Source organism: Eretmochelys imbricata, chromosome 17, assembly GCF_965152235.1.
Source record: "Eretmochelys imbricata isolate rEreImb1 chromosome 17, rEreImb1.hap1, whole genome shotgun sequence".
In the NCBI taxonomy this organism is placed as follows: Eukaryota; Metazoa; Chordata; order Testudines; family Cheloniidae; genus Eretmochelys; species Eretmochelys imbricata.
Genome location: NC_135588.1, coordinates 19,120,963 through 19,141,365, shown reverse-complemented (window position 1 = coordinate 19,141,365; position 20,403 = coordinate 19,120,963). Strand labels below are relative to the sequence as shown.

Below are 20,403 nucleotides of genomic sequence, written 5' to 3'. Positions count from 1 at the left end.
AAAGGAGCCTTTTCCCCCCCGTGGCATCTTCCAAGGACTTCAAAAGGCACCTCTTCACAACCCTCCCAATGCAGTGGGGCCAGATAACCTGAAACGTTAGCTTGGAGAGGTGTGAACCGCCTTAACCCTTTCACCGCTGATCCTTTCAGCAATGACATCCCAGCTGTGGGGGGAACTGGAAGCAATGCATGGCCAACTCCCCCTGTTCCAACCTGAGCGCTGCTGGTTGAACGTGCTCCAAGCGGACTGTTTTATTGCTTGCCAGGGGCTTGGTCCTGCATTCTTTGAGATTCCCAGGAACTGCAGCTGGAGTGCCAGCAGCACCAGGAATGCAGGATCAGGCTCAGTGTTTGCAATGGGAATCAGACTGCGGAGAAGACTCCCCGTCTGTGCATACCAGAGACTGTTTGTTTTATTTTCCCCCCTCTCTTTTGGATCTTGGCCACTCGCTCTCTGCAGGGACTGGCTGGCGTCTCACACTGGGCATGGGAACCTAGCTTCACTGGGAGATTTGTGTGCTATGAAAAATGACGTTTACCCAGAGCAGCAGCTTAAAACCTCCTCTCCCTCTCTACTCCCGATTTGCAAGAGTAGCTCCACTGGTCAGCAGGCATGAACCTCCTTGCTCGTGGGGGTGCAAACCAAAGATAACTCCTCTGAGCTCAGTGGGCCCAACTCTCCTCTCTTACACCAGCGTAGCCCAGTTGACTGCCATGAAGCTAATCCCGATTTACAGCAGTGCAAGGGTGCTCAGAATCGCGTCCAGCGTCTGTACTGTTTACCAGTGGCAGAGACCTCCAACCGGAGAGCACCAGGGGCAGGTTAACTATTACGTGACCAGTGAGCAGATGCTCTTTCTCCTGTTGTGTTCCTTTGAAGTGAGCTGGGATTGCTGGGAAGGGCATTACTGGGGAAGGGGACTGAAGTGGATCCCAAGCTCTGGTGTGGAGCTCAGTGAGCGTTTCTCTCACCGCCTTCCATATTGCTAGAAAATCCCTTTCCTAATGACCAGCTGGTTAATGATGGCCCTGGTTAATGTCAGCTTTGGACAGGATTATGCTAATAAAGAGGGGGGTTTAACGTTAGACAGAGGCTTGTTTAGTTTGGTTTATACGAGCTTTGACATGTCTGTTGCTCTGTCTAGCATCAATAAATATATGTATTCCCCATTGGCCCTGCAATCACAACACTCAACTCTGCAGCCCCCTGTGGATGTCAGTGCCTTGTTTCCAGGCCTCTTTCCTCTTCCTGCTGCTCTCTCTAACTAACCTTCCCTTTCAGAACTGGTGCTTCCTTACTCAGGATCTGTTGCTGGTTCTGGTCACATCGCTAGTAAGTCCCATTGATCTCCACAAACACTAATCTAACCCTGTATTTCAAGATCTAGTATCCTGATACGTGTCAGCTGCATGTTTTGGTCATTCAGTGTGTTGTTAGGTTTCAGAGTTAACAGTCCATCTCCGTGATGAATGGGTGCAGTTCATGCTTCTCAGAGCTGTTGATCCTGAAGTAATCCTACAGGTCAATATGGCTTGTGTCCTCTGTACCTTCTCCATAGAGAATGTGGGGCTTTCACAGAGCCTGATTTGAGACCCTGGCTCTTTAGCCCCACTAGCTCTGCAGGTCCCCAGTCCAATCACCAGTGTCGCCAAGCTGGTGGCTGTCACATAAGCGCTCTGCAGACTCAGGCAGACAGTCCCTGCACTGGTTGCATTCAGGGCCAACCTTTTCAGGGGTTTCTTCCTGCCCCTAAAGGCTAGAGATGTATTATGATGAAAGCTGAGATTCCGGAGCACGAATCTGCAGCAGGCCCTGAGACTGGCCTAACCTCCCTTGCTCTGTCACTTCCCCTACCCCCGCAGCTCTGAGCAGGGGCACTGCCCGGCCAAGCTCAGCTCCATTGGCCCTTGGCTTGTCAATAACAACCAGTAGATCAGAAGAGTAATTGGCCTTTTCACAGGGGCCCTCCATTAGCGAGGAGGGGATGGAATCCCCCACTGCACCGAGTGTTTGCTGTCTCTAGACCTAGGCCCTCATTCAAGCAAGGCACTTAAGAACATGCCTAACTTCAGGCATGTGAATGCGTTGCTTTGGCACTCACCTTCAGCCAGGCTCTTTGGTCAGTGGAGAGATGTGGTCACCGTTCCATGGGCCACGTTCTCCCCCCTCCACCCCATCCCCTCTGCACTGCAGAACGGAGGGAGCTGCTGCGGAGCACAGAGCTTGGCACGAAGGGGGGTGTCGTGTAAGAGCTGGACCCAGCATAAGCAGTCCCTGTCCAAGTGGGAGGACGACGGGAGATCACCAGGATCCCCTGCTCCCCACTGACCTGCCTGCCTCCTTGCACATGCCGTGGCTTGCAGATGCTTGCTTTTCTTTCTCCCCAAAGCAGGGCCTATCCATGCCATGAAGCTCCTCCTGCCCCACCTCACTGCTGCAGGACAGAACCCCTTAGAAGCCTACAAGTGACACCCCTAAGAGTTGCAGCAGCATGGCCTGGTGGCTTGGGTACGTAGCTAAAAAGCAGGAGACCTTGGTTCTATTCCCAGCTCAGCTGTGTGACCTTGTGTCAGTCACGTCTCTCTGTGCCTTAGTTTTCTATCCGTTAAATAGTATATAGTGCTTCCTTGGCAGATTTAAAAGCCCATTAATGTCTTCAACCCCAGAACTCCCCTGTGAGGCAGGATAACTCCATTATCTGCATTGTACAGGCTGGCTACAGAGATACTAAGTGACTTGCCAAGGGTCATGCAGGAAGCTGGTAGCAGAGCAGGGTACTAAACCCAGATCTTCTGCATACTAGGTTAATGTCCTAACCATGGGACTGCGCTTCCCCTGCTTTGTCAAGCACTTTGAGAGCTATGGAAGAAAAGTGCTACAGGCTTATTTGTAGTGAAGAGCCTAGGTCCCCAGGTAAGCAAGGCACCTAATGACATGCCTAACTTCAAGCGTGTGAATACTCCCATTGACTCGTGCTGAGAGTTAGGAGCACTTGTTAAATTGGGCCCCTAGTTTAGCAAAGAAACCTGGTGGCTCTTGGAGGCATTAGTGGGGGGCATGTGTATGTCTCACCCTGGTGTAAATCAGGAGGAACTCCACTGAAGTCCATAGTTATAGTGATCAGAGGTCAGAATTTAGGGCCCCTCCAAATTCATCAGGCAAAGGCATCTATTCCAGTCTCCTGAAACTGGATCCCGGCTCAGCCTTCCTTTGCAGAGGCTGATCTGTTAATAAAATGCCATATGGCTTAGTCTGGAGAGGAAGTCAACTCTCTCCTAATCCTGGATCCCGCTCGTGGGTGTTACATCTGGGCAACTTGGATTTCTGAATTAAAAAACTAACAATAAAGCTTGTAAGGCCAACATCAGCCGTGCCGTAAACAGCAGAGTAAGTTACATATCGAGTATAACCTGGTCAGAGTGCTAAAGTAATGAGCTGGCGTGGCTTTGTGCAAATTGAGTGTGGCAGGCAGGAGAATCAATCTGCAGGAGGATGTAAGGTAAAGCAAACTCCCTTCGCCCTCCCACCCCCACGTGTGCTCCCACACCCATTTACAACAGCAGAACTCCATTGACTTCAGTGGAATTTTTACGGGCTGCATGTGACATCGGACTCAAACCCTGAATTCCTGCCTGTTTTTCTTTTTTCCAAGAATGAAGATGAAGGAAAACAAATGGGAGGGAATAATGGGAAGAGAGAGAGAAAACAGTGTGGGTAGCTGGAATAGAGCAGTGTGTGTGGGAGAGATAATACTTTGCATTTCAGCTGCTGCTCTCATCCACACATCTCAAGGTAGTTTTCCCTTTCTTTAAACGAGAAGCCCAAGACCCAGAAAAATTGAGTTACCCAAGTTCCTGCAGCTGGGTAGCCAGGAATAGAATGCCGGAGTCCTGATGCTCTGTTCTGATCACTAGACCACATGGCCTTTCAATTAGCTAATGCTCCACTGACTGGCACAAGGTAGGAAAATGGCCTGAAATGAGACAGAAAATAAATAGCGCAGGGACATTAGGTATTAATACCCTGCGTTTCTACAATGTCCAAGAATTTCATAGCTCTTTATAAACCTTGATGTGTCCCACTTTTTTTTTTATAAAGGATTAATAAATTGCTAGATGGTTTAATAAATGGTGAATTGGTTGTTATAAAGGCCAATAGGTTGCTTATATCACCATCTAGAACACCTTCTGCTGATGGGCTAATAACCATCTCTAGCATATGTTGCCCATGTCTGTAACATGCTTAGAACATCTGGTCACATCTCAGTATAAAACAGGATCCATCAATGAATTAAGCCATATGAGGAATTTGTTTCCTGAACCTATACAGCATTAGGCTACAGTTTGCTCTCCCTTTTCCTCAATGAAAATCTGAAGTAACTCCTTTGAAGTAAGTCCATGTTTACAATAGTGTAGCTAAGAGCAGAGTTTGGCCTATATTCATAGATTTTAAGGTCAGAAGGCACCATCACCATCTAGTCTGATCTCCTGCACGTTGCAAGCCGCAGAACCTCACCCAATCACTCCTATAATAGACCCCTAACCTCTGGCTGAGCTACTGACTCCTCAAATCATGGTTCAAAGACTTCAGGTTACAGAGAATCCACATATATTTACACTAGTTGTGTAATTCAGTCTCTGAGGTAAATAATTTACTGTACTTTGATTTTGAGGTAACACCCAGTGTGGGGGAGAGGGCTCCGAAATGAGGGACATCCCGTTTACTGTTGAACAGAGCACAGGTAGGGTAGGAGATTGGTCAAGAAGAAAACAGACTTCCCAATTCTGCAGCCTGTATTCGCTTGGGTAACCCGTATCAGTCCTAGTGTCTCCATTGATGTAAATGGGCTAAATCATTACCCAGGCAAAACTTTCCTTGGAGAATTGTGTGAGTGGCTCAGGGTTTGGCCCAAATGTTTTACTCAGCTGGATAAGGATTACTCCTGGGAGTAAAGTTTGCAGGTTCAGGTGTCTGGTTTATCGCATGCCTGATTCTGTTCCCTCTTATATCAGCTGCTGCTGGCTTGCACGAGACACAGTCCCAGAGACTAGGACTGAGTGCACCAAGAAGCATACAATCCAGTTTGTTTCTGGAGCACGGTGGTGTTTGTTCCAAGCACTCAAAGTTAGGGCTGGCTGCGGGGGTGCACTGAAAGGAAGGATCCCACACAAGGTTCAGCAGATTTCCATGTATGGAAAGGTGTGTTTATTTTATCTTGGTCAGTTGCTTCTGGTCAATTGTATCCAGAGTTATTTAGGGTCCCTTAAGTTGTGTGTGAGACTGATGGGATGAGTAGGGGACTCATGGTGGAGGGTTATTTTTTGGGATGTGGATGGGAAGTTAGAAATGATTCTTTCTATTGTAGTTAATTAGTGGCTAGATCTTCAGAAGATCTAAAAGAGGCTTTAAACCAGCTGAGGACCTGGCCCTCTATGTCAATTGTGATAGATTATTGAAATAGAGACCTCCAACTCCCCTTTCCACTGAGGGAGATCCAAATCTGACTTGCCCCAGCGTAACTCTTTGGACTGCCCTGGAGCAGCACGTGAGTCCCTTCATTGTAAGTGAAAAGAGCGTTAGGCTCTTAGCCTTAATATAATCTTGTTTTAACCAATGGTATTTTTTTTCTTTGAGTTCAGGAGCACTGATAACTTTGCTGGTCAGTATTAAAAGTTTTGTTCGTGTATTTTTCTTTTCTCGTGTGATCAGTAGGTTTTATTGGGATTCATTGGGTGATACACAAAACTTTTGTTAATTACAGGCTTAGATTGTAAATTCCCTGGGCCAGGGATCATCTCTTTGCTCTGGGTTTTGTACAGCACCTCGCACAATGGGGTGCTGGTCTATGACTGGGCTTCTTGTTGCTACTGCTGCAATACAGATAACAATGGAATGGGATCTCTGTATGTTTCTCTAATGTTAGTGTCTGGTTCTCTGCATTCAGTAAGTCTTCAGCCTACTTGACTGTATTTAACCCATCTTCTCCCTGTGTTTTCATGCTCATTTGTATTCTAGTTTGCAGGCAACACCCGATTTAACTCAGTGCAGGGTTTGGAAACCTTGAGTACTCATCTGCTTAACAATGTTGCTAATAAATCAGGGTCTGAGCTCCCTCGCCGTGTATTATTCGGTGAGTGTGTCTACTGGTTTAGGTCTCTGCCCCATGTTTACAGTCCAATGTTTGAAGGTGCCAGAGGGCGGACCCTCAGCCTTGAGCCTCCTACTGTTTCCACTGTACTAGGGTGACCAGACAGCAAGTGTGAAAAATCTGGACAAGGGGTGTGGGGTAATAGGAGCCTATATAGGAGAAAGACCCCAAAATCGGGACTGTCCCTATAAAATCGGGACATCTGGTCACCCTACACTGCACACCCATGTAAATGGGGAGTAACTCCACGGAAGTCAATGGAGTTACCCCGGTGTGAAACTGGAGGAGGATTGGTTTCAGAGTAGCTGCCGTGTTAGTCTGTATCCGCAAAAAGAAAAGGCGTACTTGTGGCACCTTAGAGACTAACCAATTTATTAGAGCATAAGCTTTTGTGAGCTCCAGCTCACTTCATGGGACGCATGGAGGAGGATTGGGAGTGCGGGCTGCCTGGGGGAGCCAGATTGTGCCCTTGCAAAAGCATCACATGGAGAATCAGCAGCTGTGGCTGATTCACCGACATGCCTATCACCGGAGTCGCTCTTAGCCCAGGGGCGCGTTAACCAGCTCAGACAATCGGGTGTCACACTCCGCCGCCTCGCTTTAGAGCAACGCCCCAGAGGGGGCGCATTACCGAGCGCACACCGAGCAAGCAGGCGGGTCACTCTCTCGCCAACAGCCAATCCCCGCTGGAGCTGCCCGCCTGACCACGCCCCCTCCCTCCTTCCCTTTTCTGATAGGCCAGCGAGCTGCCGGTGACGCAGCTCCCCACACATGGGTGAATGGAAGCGTGAGCCGCCCAGCTGGGCTCGTTCTCCTCTCCCAGTCCCCAGCGTCCTGCAGCCGGGCCAGGCTCGGGAGCCCGACCGGGACCTGCCATGGCCAAGAGGAGCTCGCTGTTCATACGGATCGTGGAAGGGAAGAACCTGCCAGCTAAGGACATGTAAGTAACAGTGCTTCTCCCCCCAGCCCCGTGTGCGTGAGAGAGAGATTCTCCCCCCAGCCCGGTGTGTGTGTGTGTGTGATTCTCCCCCCAGCCCGGTGTGTGTGTGGGGGGGGGTGCACAGGCATCGTGGGGGTGATTTGCTGGGGGGCTGGCACAACTCGTAGAAGGGGGCTGCTGAGAACTATTGAGCCAACCTGTAAACCCTGGGTATGATGGAAACCACTTCAAGCCAGGGAGTGCAGCACCCCCCCCCCCACCCACACTCTAGTTCCAGCGCCCATGGGGGGGTTGTGTTGGTTCTAGTTTGCAGATTAGTGGTGGCCCATGAAACACAGGGAGGATAGAGATCGTTGTGAGGCAAGGAAAAAAGATCTCCCTGCCCCACAGGACTGGCATGTTCAACCCCAAACAGCAAGCATGTCCAAAGTATTATCCCTTCCCTCCCCCACTGCCAATTATCCACATGACTGTCACCCCCAGCCTCCCCCCCCCCCCCCCGTGCAGGCCTGTCCATAGAGTGATTGCTCCTGCCCCATGCCCAGGGTTATTGTTACTCCGATACAACCCCTATTGTAGGCAGGCTTTGAGGGATCTCCTCCGCACCCCTCACTCCCAGTGTAGTTCTGGCATGTGAACTCTCATGCCCCTCCCCAGTGGGGGGGATGTTCTCTCAACACAACCCCCCACGCCTTATAGGGTTAGTCTCCCAACACACCCACTCATGCTTTCTTCCCAAGTGACATCTAGGGTTATCCCGAACACACGCACCCTCTCCCGATGTAGGCATGCTTGAGGAGTTATTTCCCAATATATGCCATGTTCCTTTCTGATGCATGCATGTTTTTTTAGGATTATCAGCCAATACACATGTACTTCTCAGAGTATGCCGGTTCTAGCTCTGGAAAGTTGGTACAATGCAGTGTCCCAGCACCTGCCTATTCTTCACGTTGCTTCTCTTTTACAGACACTGGACTGTAACCAAAAGAGGTTGATTTATTTATTTGCTTCCTGATTTATTCTTTCTTTCCATCCTGTGTGGCCTTTTCTTGGGGAAGAGAAGTGGCTACATGTTGCTTTTTTCTGGGCAGGAGGAAGCAACTACATGAGTGATGGAAAAGGGTTAGTAAATGAAATAGACAAGATTTTGCTGCTTACCATATGGAGGCATTTGTAACCAGGTTCCCAATGTAAATCCTGAATCGCTCCGCTCAGCTAGGACAGCCATCTCCGGAGGCTGTCAGTGTTAAGGAATCAGACTTCGGGTTGGTGGGGCTGAAGGGCTGCCAAAAAAAAAAAAAATCCTAACAATCGTCATGGAAAAAGAATAGACATAAATAAGGAAAGAAATGTGACTTTTGAGTGTTTTACAGGCCTGATTCTGAAATGAGGTTTACGTCAGTGCAATAATGCCACACTCCTGATTTGCCTGAGTGTGAATGAGAGGAGAATTAGACATTACAGAAAACTGAGGGTGAAATAACATTTTTAAAAATGCATTGCCCATAGACTGCGTTTGCAGGGAACAGGGACTGGACAAGCTCTGATTTCACCAGCATGGCTGTGTGATCTAGTGGGTAGGGCATTTGCTGGAGAAACAAGAGACCTGGGTTCCATTCCCAGCTCTATCATGGGACTGTTGGGTGACCCTGCACAAGTTACTTCCCCTCTGTAAAATGAGGTTAATTATCTTTATCTGCCTATGTTAAAGTGCCTTGAGATCTGGGGCTGAAAAACCCTGGATTAGGGATCATTGTTCTTCTGTCTTTAATTTGGCCAGCCAAACACTGCTCAGGTTTATACTCCAGAGAGCTGTCCACGCAGCCCCTAAAGTGGGTGGTGAGGCTGCACAGGGGAGATGGAGGAGCCTGGATAGCCTAGTGATGGGGCCATGTCAGTACCTTGGGTGTAAGCGAGAGCTAATCCAGGAGGAACTCTGCTGAAGTCAATGGACCTTACTTACCCCTGGGTGAGATCAGAATCTGGCCCAACCTGCTTTAACTTGGAGGGAGGCAAAAGATGCGTCATGGGATGGGTGGCCAGACTGATCCGAGTCTGTCTCGCTCCAGTGTGTCCTGCAGCAGCGCGTTCTCCTTGCGACTCCAGTGCCCTGGGCTCCAAAGCCCAGGATCCCAACCCTTCACCTTGGATCAGATCATGGTTCCCGATGCTTTCGGTGACATTACTGGGTTTCGGGTTTTGTGTTTTGTTTTGGTTTTTTTTAATTGCTCTTCTGATTAAATCCATTGACTCCATACATCAGATCCTCAGCCGGCATAAACCATCATAGGGTCACGGAGCGATGCTGCTTTATACCTGCCCAGGATCTTGCCCATTATAGTTGTGGATGTCTGTGAGTGGTGCACCTGCTCTGATGTAAATCTGGAGTAACTCCATTTGTTCCAGCTGAGTTACTCTGGATTTACAGCAGGATTTGGCTCTGATCCTTGCTCCCAGCTTTCACTCGATGGGCCATATCTTCAGCTGGCCTAAATCAGCACAGACGCTGCTGACAAGTCCTGGGGACGGTGCTTACTTGTGCCTGCTGAAGATCTGGCCCCACACCTGTAACAGACCTGTAAATAGACCTGAAGCCCCAGCTGCATGTACAAACCTGCAGCTCCAGGGTGACTGATCTGCGAGGTTGCTGATCGCCACAGCTGAGCCTGCGGTGTCCAATTCGGCCCACGGGGCGCCCTGACATTTTAGGCAGCCTATTCATTAATATATTAATGGGTTTGCCTTCTCAGATACCTGGAATGAAATTCACTCCCCAGGCAGCAGGGAGAGAGCCGTGCCTTGGCTTGTCTCCAGCTCCGGGTTGGCTTCTCTGGCCCTCTTTGTGTTTGTCTTCGGTCTGTGTTAGTCAGGGCTTTGAGGAGCCACTGATGGGGCCATGCATCCCAAGGGTTCAAGGCCCTGGACCGCTCTTTGGGGAGTCTGAGCTAGTGACGTCCTGTATCCGTGGAAATAGACGGGAAAGAAGCTCTGAACTTGCCACTTCTCCTGGATTTGCCTTTCGGTGGCCCTGGGGTTGTTCTGCCCAGCCTGTAATCACTTCTGAGGTGGTAAAAAGTCTTAGGGCCTGATTTTTCCTTTCCTTTCTACCAGCTTTACTCCAGTGTAACTCCACCAAATTCAGTGGATTTACTGCAGATTGACACCAGCGTAAACACGAGGTGATTCAGGCCCTGTAGGGATAAATCGTGCTCTGGGTGACACTGTTGTAAATCCAGGATAACTCTGTTTCAATAAATGGATCATTCTGTATTTACGCCAGAGTAGCCAAGGGCAGAATTTGGCCTACAACATGTAGCTCGGGATGGATCCAATGCAGGGGTAGCTTATGGAAACTCAGCCATAAGTGCACCTGATTCGCCTCTGGCACTGCCATACCACCAGAGACGTGAGCTATTTACCCTGTATGAAGCGGGTGTGAGATATGAATCAGACCCAGTCAGTGCATGGATCCAGCTTCTGCAAGAATCTGAACAAACCCAAGTACCTCCTGTTCAAGAGATGCTTAAATGTGGCCCCAAATTTTAGCCTCATCTTTAACAATGGGAAAAAGTCCTGTTCAAGTACAAATCTGCCCTGGCAGTGTTTGCAGCCTAGACTTGGCTGCATTGAGAACTTGAAACTGACTAAACCAGAGGGAAACAGACTTCTTTGATTTCTCCCCTCTACCCCCGCCATGGTCTGAGCCAAGGGGGAGAGTGGTGTTTTTGTTTTTTTGGTTTTTGTTTTTTTTTTTGTGCAGAGAGCCATGAACAGTATCAAGTGAGCTGGATTTTGGACACTCCCTTTCAATAATCTAAAGTCATGTTAGGAACATGGGGATAGAAATGGGTTTCTGTATGTGTAATATGTTTATAGGGAAATCACCACCACATGCTGTCCTGTGTACCAGGCATGTCATCAGTGCAACATCAGCTCAGTTTACATCCAGGTTTCCAAACACCGCCCCTATCTTTGGGTGCTTCGCTTGAATCTCCTTCTGTGGGCCCTGTTAAAAATCCACAACTCCTGTTGACTTTGCTGTTTGGCGTGTATCTGGCAACTGAAATAAGGTTTTTTCCAAGGAGGGCTGGGTCCAGGGCCTGGTGGCGGGTGGACCATTCTGGGAAGAGTGACTCCACTTGCCAGCTGGCAAGGGCTGGGCTCCCAGCTGGCTGCCTTACAGGGATTGGGTTTCTTACCTTCAGCAGTTTCTGGGTGCTTACCAGAAAGGCACCTCTCAAGAAGCTATTTCTAGACTGCCTGTAATAACATGCTGTGTCCGTGCGAATGGTTCCTCCCACCCCTGGGGAAATGTTAAGCGTCCTTCTCCCAAGCAGTCAAGCTGCCGATTGTTTATTGTTTAATTGTGGGTGATTCAGTGGCATTTGATAGTGGGGGACTCCTAGCAACCAGAAATAGCGCGGACAGGTGTTGTGTGAGCTTCGCCCCCCCCTTCAGTTCAGTTCTATTGTGAGCTGCAACGCCCCCTTTGTTATCCTAATGCTGGGCCCCTCCCCACAATGCACCTCAGTCTTGACTTGCAGCATGTCTCTTCCAGTTCAGTACAGGTTCCCTACTATCATCAGCTGGGATGTGGACTGTCACTCCTTCTGGTTGGAGTAGGAGCCAAAGTCAGGAATCCAGTAACCAAAGCCAAGGGGTCGGGGACTCGGGGCCAGAGTCAGGAATGCAGTAACCAGGGCCAAAGGATCAGAGCTGGACTTGGGAACCAAAGCCAGGGGTTAGAGATGGAGTCAGGAAGCCAGTAGGCAAGCAGGACTGGCAGGAAAGGAGCAAGGCAGGATGGGGGCTGGAGCAAAGCAAGGAGAAGGGTAGGCACAGCAGAGATCTGCTGCGGGCAGAGATCTGGTGAATAGCCAGAGCTCAGTTAGAGCTGTTGTACTTAACAGCAGGCTTGCTGGCTTCCTCAGCCAGTCAGACAGAGTGGTCATCAGACTCCACTGCGCTCACAGGCGGTCCGGTGATCGGCAAAGTGCAGCTGCAAGGCCTCATGCCTGACACCCTACACGGCTCTGCCAGTGAACCACGGCTCTGCCAGTGAACCACGGTCCTGGCTGGCTGCATCTCCTGCTTTCCTAGGCTGTATCATGCCTGGGGTATCTCCTCTGCAGCCAGTGGAACTGCACCAGGGACTGATTTGTTGGGTTTGCGTTGCGGACGAACGGGGACCACGTTGAGCCACCGTACGTATTTCGCTTCTGACCAGCTCCTTGGTTTGGAACCTTTGGCAAGGAACGGCCATTGCACTAATCCAGCGCGCTAACTCCTGTAGGCTGGTGGCTGTGACCCTGACCCCTCCCACTCCCCGTTCTGGGGACCTCGATGGAAGGTCGTGCACAGAGCATTCAGCGGCACAGCAAAAGCGTCCAAAATGGAACAGGCTCGTGCCAGCTGGGCAGTTTAAATAGTTCCTAGCTAGCCCTGGTACGGCCACGGATTTACAAGGAGGTCAGAGCAGCAGGGCGTGGGGAGAGGGATGTGACTAATTCTTAGGTGTCTCCAAGCAGCTCATTCCTAGGGGATTAGGGGCCCCCTGGAAGCTTCACCTGGAGCATTAGCTGAATTCCTGCGGCCGTTTTGTTGATTGTGATATTCCACCACTCTGCCTTCCTGCTGTACCTGCTCCTTGTTCCTGGTGGAGGATGGGACATAAAAGCAGGCTGCAAGTCACTTCACCTTTATAGACCGTGCTTGTACATCTGATCCAGAGAGGTGGAATATCCCTGCTGAATCCCAAGGAGATGGTCTCTGCAGGAGGGGTCATGGGTTATTTCTATGGACAGATGTCCTAGCAGGTTCATCCTGATGCCTTCAGGTACGGTTTTGCCTAAAGTTTTTACCCTCCTGCTTAGCTAGCACAAATATAAACACCAATATTAGAGTCTCATCTGAGCAAAAGCCGTTTCTGTCTGCTGGAGTTACCCAAGCTACTGGAATACAGTCATAGCCCTTGGAGCTCGCTGCACCTTCCGGCTGAAGGTCTCGGAGTGCTTTACAAACATGAATGCGCTAAGTCTCACCATCTCCTGAGGAGGCAGATATCCCCACCCTCGTAGAGATGGGGAAACTGAGGCACAGAGTTCAGGAATGAATTGCACAAGGCTATGGAGCAAGTAGCAGAGCTGAGAAAGGAACCCAGGTCTTCTGTCTCGGGTGTACTTGCCGCTAGACAATGCGGCCTCTTACCCTTCCTGCTGAGGACCCATGACTCTTAAATGATCTCACCCTCCACGGACACCAGAGACCATCTGTGTATGTCTTTCAGCAGGTGACTCAAGACACCTTGGCTGGGCTCTCCAAAAGAGGAGTTAGGTGCCCAACTCCCTTAGGCCCCATTGAAAATCCCAGAGATTAGATTAGTTTTTAGACTGCTGTTGTCAGTGTGCAGTTGCGCTGTGGGGTGAGAGGCAGTGCAGGGTATGTGCATGTGGGTGGATCTTGTGGCTATTTCTGTTTCTGTCTCTATCCCAGCTTAAATATCGGTCTGTTAGACAAGGCTTGCAAAACGGCGGGGGAGATGGTTGTCTAGAAAGTGGAAAAACGCAAGTTTTACTTGCCTATCTTCATGGAGAAGGTGGGCAAGCAGATTCTATGTCTTGGCTAGTACATTTTAATGATGATTTTGCCAAGTTGGATTAGTTTCTGTCCGTCTTCATGTGCAAGGAACTGTGTGAGAGCTCTTACTACTTTTTGATTTATTTAACTTTCACTTTTTTTCTTTTGTGTGTGGATTTTTTCGATCAAAAGTCTAGATCTTGTCCCCCACCCCCATCTTTCCGGAAGGCACTGGCTATGTGTATGTACGCTAGGGGGAACGTTGTCTCTTTGCTACATGTTAATTGACACATTATAAAATCTCAGTGTAGACAGGGCAAGTTGTAGTTTTAACTTAGGTTAACAGGCTGAAACAAACCCTGTTAACATGACAACTTGCGCTCTCTCCACTAGGATTTGGTTAGTACTGGCTAAGGCATTCAAAAGACTCCTTTTTCCTTGTGTAGACATGCTCCTAGTGAAGACATGGGAGTCCCTGGGGGTACACTGTAACAGGCCGGTCTGCTTCTTTCCAGGCCAGGATGCCTGGGACCAGTCAGTCCTGTTCACTTAACCCTGTCCCGCTACCCCTATGCAAGGTGTGGGACTTGGAAGGAGGAGGAAGTGAGGAAGGAGTTTCTGGGGTAAGGCTGCCAGAATTCTCTGGGGGATGGTGGACATGCAGGCTAGAGCAGCTGAGGAGAAAAGCTGAGGGGGGGGAAGTCTCCTGTGATTAGCCCTGAGGAGCGAGGGCCCAGTGGTTGAGGGCTGGCTGGGGAGGACAGAAGTGAGGCTTCTCAGCAAGGAGGCAAGAAGCTGAGAGCTAGGAACTGGCTGAGGACTCTGGCCTGCCCAAGGCCCTTGAGAGGAGGGTAGACCTGACCCCATGGCTGGGTAGACTGGAGCCCAGACTCTGGCTGTCAGTCAGTGGGACAGCAGGCTGCAGTCCTTCTGCTGGCTCCTCCACAGCTTTCTAGTGAGGTTCTGGCTGCATTTCCCGCCACATCGCCTCAGATTTGTACATGCTACCCATGGCCCCCACAAAGTCGCAAAACCTCCCCATCAACTTCCTCCTCACACTGGCCAAGAGAGCAGTCCACAAGAACAGCAGGAGGAGGAAGTTGGATGGGAGGCTTGCTCTGTGGCTATGGAATCTGCTTCCGGTTCCTCATATCAGGCAGAGTCTGGCTGGGCAGGCGGTGTCCACTGGCTCCTTGGACTCCTTTGAGGAACTGTGCGGGCTGTGTGGGGTTCTCTGCTCGGTGAGCCCCTCTGGATCCCTTGACCCACACTCCTGTTCCTGTTTTCTTGTGATTTATTTTTTATTTGGTCCCACGGCCATAACCATTGGCCAACTGGGCTTTGTGATTCCTCCCCATCGGTTGAAGAGGATGGGTCTAGGCCCACCCATCCAAGGACCCACAGTAAGTAGACTGGGACAGGCCTTTGCTGCTGGGAGCCATCTGTAAGCGAGGGGGCTGAAGGCTGAGCCCTATGGGGCTGGAGACTCTTGTTTGGATATTGCTTGAGGACTTGGACTAAGGGACGCTGTATCCCAAGACTGTCCGGCCAAGCCACTTTAAAGCATTCAAGTTGCCTCTATGGCCAAAGTAGGCCAAAGCTCATCACGGGATAACTGAGGAGGAAACGCCGTGATGCCAGGTCTCACCAGGCGGGGGCACCCCGGGATGGTGGGTTTTGTAACGTGTCTCCCCTACAAGCAAAAGCAGTCCAGGAAGGCCTATCCATGTTTGCTAAAACAGGGAAGACCAGATTTGACATTGCCAAGGTAAAACACACCTAGAAAGCCCCCTTTAGGCCTTCTACATCCATCACAAAGAGAAGGCAGAGCTTCAGTTTCATGTCCCTTGGCAGGTCCTAACTCCTGCCTCTGCTCTCTTTAAACTTGCTTTTAGTTCTGTTTTCTTGGTAAGTCTGGGGCCTATGGGGCCTTATAAAGAAAACATGACGCTATTATTCTTCAGGACTGCTCCTTTGTCCTGTTAAGCAGCCATCCTCCTGGCAGTCAGGAAAACACCAGCATCCTTCGAGTTAATGGTGGGAAAACCATCAATGCAAAAGCAGCCACTGCCACTTTTTTAGTGGTGCTTTGATTTCCAGCCTCAGCCAGAAGTCCTGGGTCATTTAGCTTTGGCAATGATTAACAAACCTCCCAGAACGGGAAGTTTCCAGCACTGCAAGCTATGCACACCACTCAACCTTGGCATTTCATTATAAAACTGTCAGCCTCCCCTGAGGATCTATGGCTTCCCATAAACAATGGGACATTGAAGCCTGCTGGAAAGAATCATAGCACCTCTTGTTCTGCTGCAGCCTTTTTAAAGGATTGCTTTACTCCGTTCAGATGAAATGCCTGTTGAACCAGGATCTTTCTAACGTGCTTATATGGCCCCTACACCGACGGAAGGGTTTTTCCCATTGCTGTAGGTAAACCGTCTCTCCTAGCAGTGGTAGCTAAGGGTTAACGTGACATAGGTACCCTGTAGTTCATGCCAGCAGTGTCCATGCAGGGCAGTTAGAGCACCGAAGAGGTACACTCTCTGCAGTTCATACCTCCAAACTTCACGCCGTGACACAGTGTAGACAGAGCCTGGGTCAAGAGGAGACTTTTCCGTCAACTTAATCACATCTACACTGGGGGTTAGGTTGGAATTTTTCACACCCTAAGCACCGTAGCGTAAGGCCATGACTTGCCTAAGGTTACACAGGGAGTTGAACCCAGGTCTCTGGCTAGCACCATAACCACTGACCCAGCCTTCCTCTCCTCCATTCTCTGGAGCAGTGAACCGAATGGTTCTGTCGGATTCATTAGTTGTTGGTGCTGGCCGAGAAATATTGGAAAAGTTGGAAAATGCCATTGGGCTGAAATCAGAATGAGCATGTTGATCTTGACACAACTTTCAATGGAAAAAATTTCAAAATGGTGTGCCAATGAAATGGAGGCTTTGATTTCCATGTTCTTGTTTCGGCTTTGATATTAATATATTATTTAATATTTTAATTATATTTATTACAATTGTTTCACAGCTGTGAAACAAAACGTTTGATAAGGTTCTTTCTGAAGATTTTCTACTTGGAATTTGTTTTTGTGCCCCCCCCCCCCCCCCCCCAAAAAAAGGACTTTTTATACCAATTCAAGACAGGAGTGGTAGAAACGCCCTAAAGGGAAGCGGGAGGGTCTGAGGGTGCCCAAACCATGGCCCCACCCTTGCGGTGCCCCAAGGCCCCACCCTCACACTACCCCTTTCCCCAAAACCCTGCCTCTGCACTGCTGCTTTCCCCTGGGTCCCTGTCCCCTGCTCACCCCTCTCCCCCTGTTGCTTGCCCTTACAGCCGGTAAAAAGTGGAAAGACCATAGTCCTCCTGTTCTGGTGCCCCTGATTCAAGATGAAAACACAATTTGAAAGGTTGGAATTTCCTGTGGGGATGGAAATCCCCATTTTCTGGCCACCTCTACTAATTGTGCTGGATGTATCGGAGATTGTCTGAGTTGGTTCATTACTTTTAGGGAAGAAGCAGGTGCCTATTGCATAGGCAGTGTAGTGTTTTGGGAGCAGGGTGTGGTGGTTAAAGCTTTGATCTGGGCATTGGCGGCTTCATGCTGTGAATTTGGCTTCGAGCAGCTCATCTGATCTGTGAAACGGGGTTAATATCACCTGCGTCGTAAGAGTGGGGGAGGAGCATTGTGAGGCTTCATTAGTACAGCTGTCACATGACAGTCATGTCTAATGTTAAGCAAGGAAACAGCCCACGTCTCTGCGAACGATGTGAAGCGGTCAGCTCATGCTAAACCACTGTGCGGTCAAGTGATTGCATGTCCCCAGTGCTGCGTTTGTACCCGTGCATCCTAGGACTTCCAAAGCACCAGCTACAGAATGGAGGTAGGTGAGCTAGGCCACCTACAACACCTCTGGCTTCTCAGTGGTGGGGGGAAACATTGTAGATGGTGCCAGTCCCGACCTAAAGACTTTGCGTCAGGCATTGCAACTAGAATTTACCTACCAGCCCTTGTGAAGATACTGGGCTGTAGCGAGTGGATGTCAAGGCACTGCCCAGGCCTTGCAAAGCCTAGAGTGAGATGGTTGCAGAAGGTGGTTCTGTAGGTAACATGACCCGGTCATGCTCTGTCGTGGGATGGAAGGTAGGGCAGGGTGATCAGCTCAGTGCGCTGCGATTGGTGGGAATGGTCTAAAACGTTTATAAAGGATGTAGGTGCCGGGCGATGGCCGTTTACAAGGAAATCATTCCATCCAGGCCTCAGTTTGCAGTCCTCCAAACCCTGGGAGGTTCATCATGTCCCTGGGCTCCTGAGATGGGACTGAGTCCATCTAAGCTGCCTGTAGTGTGTTTGGGTGTTTTTTCCATGCTTGAGTAGAGCAGCTAGGCTAGAAATGCTGAAGACAGGAGGCAGCGTTTGATCTGTGGGTTAGCTCCCGAGACTAAGAGTCAGCAGTCCTGGGTTCTAGCCTTGGCTCTGCCACTGGTGGTAGGCAGGCAGCTTAATTTTATTATTTGTACTGCAGTAGCACCAGGATCCCATTGTGCAAGGCGTTGCACTAACACAAGTCGCTTAACCACGCCATCTCAGACCTTAGTGTTTGGGGCCTATCACACTTATAAACCCCTGTGAAATGGGGGTGATACTGACCTCTCTCCCAGCTGGGTTATGAGGCCTGGATGAGGTATGTAAAGCACTTGGAGATCCTTGGATGGAGAAGGTACCATAGAAATGCAGCATATACCTATTGTGAGGTGGATTTAGAAACCTTTTGGGAGGTTTGTTTTAACCATGATCACTTGAGCTTCAGTCCCCCAGAGGAATTGTCAGTGGTGCAGGATCAAACTGGACACCATCAGATTAGGCGTGAATAAAGACTGGGACTGGTTGGGTCATTACGGAACCTAATTTCCCCCTACTGAGACTCTCACCTTCTTGTCAACTGTCTCATGGGCCATTCTCATTACCACTTCAAAAGCTTTATTTTCCTCCCTTGGTATCCTGCTGTCAATTGAGTTGTCTCACTAGACTGACCTCACACTTGGTAAGGCAATTCGCATCTTTTCATGTGTTCATACTTGCTCCTTTATTTTCCACTCCATGCATCTGATGAAGTGGGTTCTAGCCTACAAAAGTGTGGCACCTTGAGACTAACATTTATTTGGGCATACAAAGACTGCTCCTGGTTTTTGTTGATCTAGGAACAGACACTTAAGTGATATAAATTGGTACAGCCCCATTGGCCTCCATAAAGCTACGATGGTTTACACCAGCTAGGAGCTGGTCCTTACTTTACGAACTCCAGGTTAGATATTAATGATCTACAGACTAGTTTGCCCACATCTGACATTCCCTGTGTGTATTCCCTACGTACTTCATAGTTTGTCTAAGGCAGGAAATGCTGTCAGCAGCAGCCTATATTTAACAGAATTTGAGCCACTGATTTCATTTTGTATAAAAACATTTTCTGTATTTTCCACAGTATGCATCCAATGAAGTGAGCTGTAGCTCACGAAAGCTTATGCTCAAATAAATTGGTGAGTCTCTAAGGTGCCACAAGTCCTCCTTTTCTTTTTGCGAATACAGACTAACACGGCTGTTACTCTGAAACCTGATTTCATTTTAAAACCTGTCCTGACTGCAGTTCTAGCTCATTGAAATGCTGGGAGAAACGCGTTCTTAGCAACCTGAAATTACTTCCAGCAAAACACACACATTTAAATTATCAGCTCCCCATAAAATGAAATTGTTAATGTGTTGTCAAATAACGCGGAATGTAAGTGAGGCAGGAGCAGAGAAAATGGAGCAGGTAACAGGACAAAAAGAAGTGCTCTTTGAAATAAATAAGGTCAGTTATTTATCTGTGAGGCCAGCTTTGGGAAGAATATGGGCATTGCCAGACTGGTCCATCTAGTTCTGTAACCTGTCTCTGACATTGGCCAGCACCAGATGCTTCAGAGGAAGGTGTAAGGAAGAGGTCCACAGTAGCGGATGTGGGAAAATCCATCCCCATGATAGGTCTTGTCTTGGTCTAATAGAGATCTTCAGAATTATTGTTTTTACTTATGCATAATATATTCTCCATACTAATAGTCAGTCCCTTTCTGAATCTTGTGACAGTCTAGGCCTCAATGATTTCATGTGGCAGTGAGTTCCACAGTTTAATCATTTAATTATCACTTTTTTGGGTTTCCTACCTTTAGATTTCATTGGGTGCTCCCATGTTATGAGGCTGAGAGAACAGAAATTCCTGATCTGTTTTTCTCTAGCCCATTCCTGTTGGAGAAGAGAGGAAAAGAAACAGTTCAGTTAAGTCTTTTGTCCTCTCTACCCCTTTCCCCTGAAGATCCCAAAGCACTTTACAAACATTAAGGGGTCAGTTTTCAAACCTGGGTGTCCAAATTTATGTATCTAAACCCATATTTTGCCCCCTAGATACTAGTTTTGGGCCCATGAGTGGTTTCTAAAGTGGCACGTAGGTACCCAAGCCACAGGTGCCTCTGTACCGATTTAGGTGCTGCGACTTCAGGCAAGGCATTGACAATTGAGCCCTGCTGACTTCAGCCCCCCGCCCCCCTGTGAGATGGGCATGAAGCACCGAACATGCTAAACAGACGGGGAAAGGAAACCACAGTAAGACTAAAGCCATGTCTACCCATCGCTGCTCTAGGACCAAGCCCAGCTCAGTGGCACGGGCGCGAGTGATGGCGTAGATAGCTCTCTCCCTTTAGCCCCATCATA

The 20,403-nt window shown here is 49.1% G+C and overlaps 1 protein-coding gene across 1 annotated transcript in view; it reads left to right on the top strand.

Moving 5' to 3' along the window:
• Positions 1 to 7,023: 7,023 nt before the first annotated feature.
• The window catches only part of LOC144276436 (ras GTPase-activating protein 4-like), a 49,766-nt gene continuing 36,386 nt past the window's right edge, over positions 7,024 to 20,403 (top strand). Inside the window, exon 1 of the mRNA XM_077836502.1 lies at positions 7,024 to 7,088. Coding sequence (XP_077692628.1) covers positions 7,024 to 7,088 — 65 coding nt within the window. The remainder of the gene's footprint in view (positions 7,089 to 20,403) is intronic.